Here is a 4725-nt window from a genome sequence, read left to right as displayed (position 1 = left end):
AAAAAATATTTTTTCAGTGTGTAGTACTTACTTTTATAAATTAATAGTCAAAAAGAATATTTAAATATAAAAATAAAAGACGTTAATAAAATATATTTCTCATAAATTAAAAAAATATTATTTAATTTAGTTTTTTATTGTTAATATGAAATTTTTTCATTTAAAAAGTATTTTAATGAGAGTCAAAATTGATATGTGTTTAAGTGTTTCCGGTCCGGCCATTTATATTTCTTTTCAGACACGTTGGGAACTTCTGCGGCAGCATGAGGTAAAGCGGAACATAAATATTTAAAATTAACTGTTATATCTTGTGCAAGTAATACTATTTTAAGTTTCTTCGATGGTATAGATGTTTTAACTATGTATTTCTTGTAATTTTGAAGACAATATCATAATGTATACGTGCACAGAGGTTATGTTATATTTGAAGTTTCGTCAATGTTAATATGGCGAAGACCGCATGTTGTGCTTGTCAACGTTTAACTAAAATGACCATATTTGTATTATTTAACTGTAATGTAGCACCGATATTTAAATAATATTTTTTGCTTTCCAAATCGTTTCTACCAGTTACTACAGTTTGATGATGATTTTATAACTTCTTCCAGTTCTCTCAAGGTGCAGAAGAGGCTAGCAGCCTCGGTTATGCGATGTGGAAAAAAGAAAGTATGGTTGGACCCTAATGAAATCAACGAAATATCCAATACTAATTCTAGTGAGTATTTCATTATTTTCCTTGGACTGCATGGTAAACACATTTAAAAAATCAGTGTTATGACTTTTGCCATTCTCCATCATTGCAATCATTAGATTTTTACATTTATTACTGGTGAAACATTAGCAAGTTATTACCAATTATTATTTTGGATAACGTATATAGCGCCATTTTCGTAATATAATAATACCTCAAGGGTGCTTTAAAGAAATAAATTTAATAAAAACTATGTAATTTGTCATAATAATAATATCGCCATTGAATGCAAAACTAACCAATAATTCTTGACAGTGAATCGTGGAATAATTTAGTACTTGTCCAGAGATGAAAAGTTAGTGCAAAACATAATTAGCTAACATCAAGTTACTACGCTAATGTCAAGAATGTTTAAATTTGTAAATTCTTCACATGAGATAGATCTTTCCGCGTGACACAGATCTTTTAATTCTTAATGTGTTGTGGAGTGTAGGCGGATTGATGTGAAATAAGCTAAGCATGAAATCGTGTCAAGAATTTACCTACATGTCTATGGATTTTTTTATTTTTATATGTATCAGAACATTTTATAGTAGGTGTTAACATAGTATCCGCTTTTTTCCAAATTTAAAAATTAGCAACAAAATGGTAAAGAACATTATTTGAAAAAAAAATTCGGCTTTACAAGATATTGTGTTTGCTTTTACGTTACATACATTATTTTATTTGATTACAAGCTTTCAAATATAATGTTAAGTAGATGAAAGTGAGCATTTTCGACACCTTTTGTTCCCGTTCAACCGAGGGAATAATGCTGCCAAAACTACTCGCGATATTTGCACATTGTAGGGTGAAGGTGCCATGAATTATAGACTTTTTTGTTTTGTCCTGTTCTCCTCATTTGGAAAAAAACAGACACAACTTATGTTAAGACCCAAATACATTAATTGTGTCGTATGTAAGCCTAATATGATTTAATTTGATATTTAAATTGCTTCCATTTGTCTTGCATTCTCGTAACTTACCCAAATACTTTAATTTTCCAACCTTTTTCTAAAAATTTGTTTGAAACAGCCGTACTTGAAAATGGCAATCAAGGAGCAAGGTCTAAAGCTCGGACATCTGGTCCGTTACTGCGACACTTGCAGGGGACCACGATCTGTTTACATTTGATTTAAATATTTACTTTGTTTTGATTTCTTTTAGGACAAAACATTAGGAAACTGATTAAGGATGGTATTGTTATCAAGAAGCCTGTGGCTATCCACTCGAGAGCGCGCGTTCGCAAGAACAAGGAAGCTCGCAGTAAGGGACGTCACTGCGGTTTTGGTAAAAGGAAGGGTACGGCCAATTCCCGTATGCCCCAGAAGGTAAATGATGAGTTTTTTTTATTTCTTTTAATTAATACACAGAGATTATCAAGAAACCGAATATTAAAGTTGAGGAATTTAGATCCCCGACATTCACCTTTATTTGTCACATTCGTATTAAACTACGTTGAGAAAAAATGAACTACTGGTGAAATATACAAATTACGTTTGTGCATATTTATTTTATGGCAAACAAAACACACCTGTAACTTGAAAAATATATTATTCTACTAAAATTAATCATATCCCTGTCTCATTACAACCAAAATGTATCATGTAAAATAATAATTGTTTAACCCTATTGCTTTTTTTTACTGTATATTTATAATTAAGATTAAAAAATATATTTTTATCTCAATGTATTTTCCATTAATTTTTAAAAATCATTTAAATAAAATATCTTCAAACTGCAGTAAACCATTCTCGCATTTCACATCAATTGAATATTTATAACAATAGTTTATTATAACGATTCCTACAATCTACTTTATTTTTACAGTAATTGATTATTTGTTTTTAATGACATGTCTCGAAAGCATTTCATCATCTCTGCCTACCACCCACTACAGGGAAATGGTGTGATGGTGGCATCAAAAGTAGATTTTTACTTATTTATTAATATATATATATTTTTTATATAGCTTCTTTGGGTGCAAAGGATGAAGGTACTCCGTCGGTTACTGAAGAAGTACCGTGAAGGGAAGAAAATTGATCGTCATCTCTACCACAGCCTGTACATGAAATCAAAGGGTAACGTGTTCAAGAACAAGCGCGTCCTTATGGAATACATTCACAAGAAGAAGGCTGAGAAAGCCCGTACCAAGATGCTTAGGTTTGTTATACACATCCATTCTCTTGACATTCATTTAATTTCGTCATACTTTAGTAAAATGGAGAATAAGAATCACAATGAAATATGCGAATTCTAATAAATTATTTTAATTATGTGCTCAACTCTTTTCTACGGAAGTCAGTTCTTTCGAAAGTTAGGTGTGAAGGAGTAATATTTTTAGTTTTAAAATTTATCTAAATACTGTAATACTGCGAAGATTTTCAACCGGTTGTAAATAATGTTATGAGATGGCAGTGAAGCTGTGGTAGAATGAGGTACGAGCCTTGAACCTACGATCAGTGTGTCCGCCATGGGAGCACAACACATAGCAACCTACAAGAGAATGTGCTAAATTGTAATTTTCTACATAAGTTAATTTATTGTATTTAATATAAATAAGCTAACATTTCTTTTTCATTTAACAGTGACCAAGCGGAGGCCCGCAGGAACAGGGTACGTGAGGCTCGCAAGCGAAGGGATGAAAGGATTGCCACCAAGAAGGACGAACTTCTCCAATCCTATGCTAGGGAAGATGAAGCTTCAGTCACCACAGCCAAGAAGTAAACATCCGTATAAACACTTTCTATATAATTTAAGAAAATAACATTCTCATTTTATTCATGTGAATTTTTTTTATGTGAATAAATATGGTTCAAAAATATTCAGTGTTTTCATTATAACTTATTCCCAGCTTCCAAAAAGGAAATAATTTTTTTCTTTTTGTAATTTTAGTCTACTTCATGGTGTAAATTGTGTGCTCACGTAAATTATTAAAACCAGAGACATATCGTCCATATGATGAAATGTCTATAACCTTGTTCACATACAACTCACAGAATTGGGTGTGATGAATCTCACAGCCATATTGCGTTGATGTTGGGTATGGACCCTCGAATGAATTAATTGACACCCATTTTGGATATCAGCACGAATAATTATTTAGGTTTGATATTTCACGCTTTCTCTGTAAGATGTGCAGAACAAGCACTAAATTTAAACACATAAATTAGGTTAAATTGTTTTCATCGTAAAATAACAGTGCAAAGGACACTTTGTTGGTATATACATCAACTGCCAATGCATATCAATAATTTGTTATACGAAAGTGAGAGAATCAGTGTTACAAATATACAAGAAAAACTGTTCTCGCGCCGCGAGAGCGGTTCAGAATAGCACTCCAGACTATCCCAGCAATATTGCACTGAAAAATACTTAAATAAATATTTCATGTCACCCTTGTTGGGAATTGGACAAAGGACCTCACGCATGGTACCCAAATGCGCTTCTTCAATGGCGAGGTGAATAATTATGTCCATGCTCTAAAAATTTCATTTGGAAAAGAAAAACTTAATTTATAGACTTCATTGAATTACAAAAAAATCTTGATAAGTAAGAAGAATATGCATAGGCAGAAAGAAAAATGCCAAGATTTGAGCTTCAAGAACTTCATACCGAGTTACAAAATGGTTATTTGGCGGTTAGTGTCCGGGAAAATGAAAAATACAGTTCTGTGTGTAAAATAGAACCCTGGATGAATGTATTCCACTCGATGGCTACTCTCGGGTAAAAATCTTAAAAAGGAAATAAGTCAGAGAAGTCTGTCTCGTAGTGTAATGGTTGATGCATTCGCCTACCACTTGAAATCCTGGGAGGGTTGACATGAAATATATATTTATAAGGTGATTTTTTTTATTTATTTATTCATATGAAGATACATATTACAAAAAATTTATAAATATATATTTTTTGTATGTTATCGTATCCCCAACTCTGCGGCCAAGAGTCCTGTGTTTATACTGAAATATTTTACTATTGAACTAGCACCTGAATTG

The 4725-nt window shown here is 32.0% G+C and overlaps 1 protein-coding gene across 1 annotated transcript; it reads left to right on the top strand.

Annotated features, from left to right (window-relative positions):
• The first annotated feature begins 227 nt into the window (after window positions 1-227).
• Window positions 228-3554, top strand: RpL19 (ribosomal protein L19). Its single transcript, XM_088223594.1, has 5 exons — window positions 228-268; window positions 609-715; window positions 1898-2061; window positions 2703-2893; window positions 3319-3554. The coding sequence occupies exons 1-5, from the start codon at window positions 264-266 to the stop codon at window positions 3455-3457; spliced, it is 606 nt and encodes a 201-aa protein (XP_088079720.1). The 5' UTR covers window positions 228-263; the 3' UTR covers window positions 3458-3554.
• The last annotated feature ends 1171 nt before the right edge of the window (window positions 3555-4725 follow it).

The sequence above is a fragment of the Micrasema longulum genome, unplaced genomic scaffold (assembly GCF_059751315.1).
Source record: "Micrasema longulum isolate JH-2025_06_02 unplaced genomic scaffold, ASM5975131v1 h1tg000243l, whole genome shotgun sequence".
NCBI lineage: Eukaryota > Metazoa > Arthropoda > Insecta > Trichoptera > Brachycentridae > Micrasema > Micrasema longulum.
The sequence above is the reverse complement of the archived record's forward strand: the minus strand, read 5'-3'. Positions and strand labels throughout refer to the sequence as shown.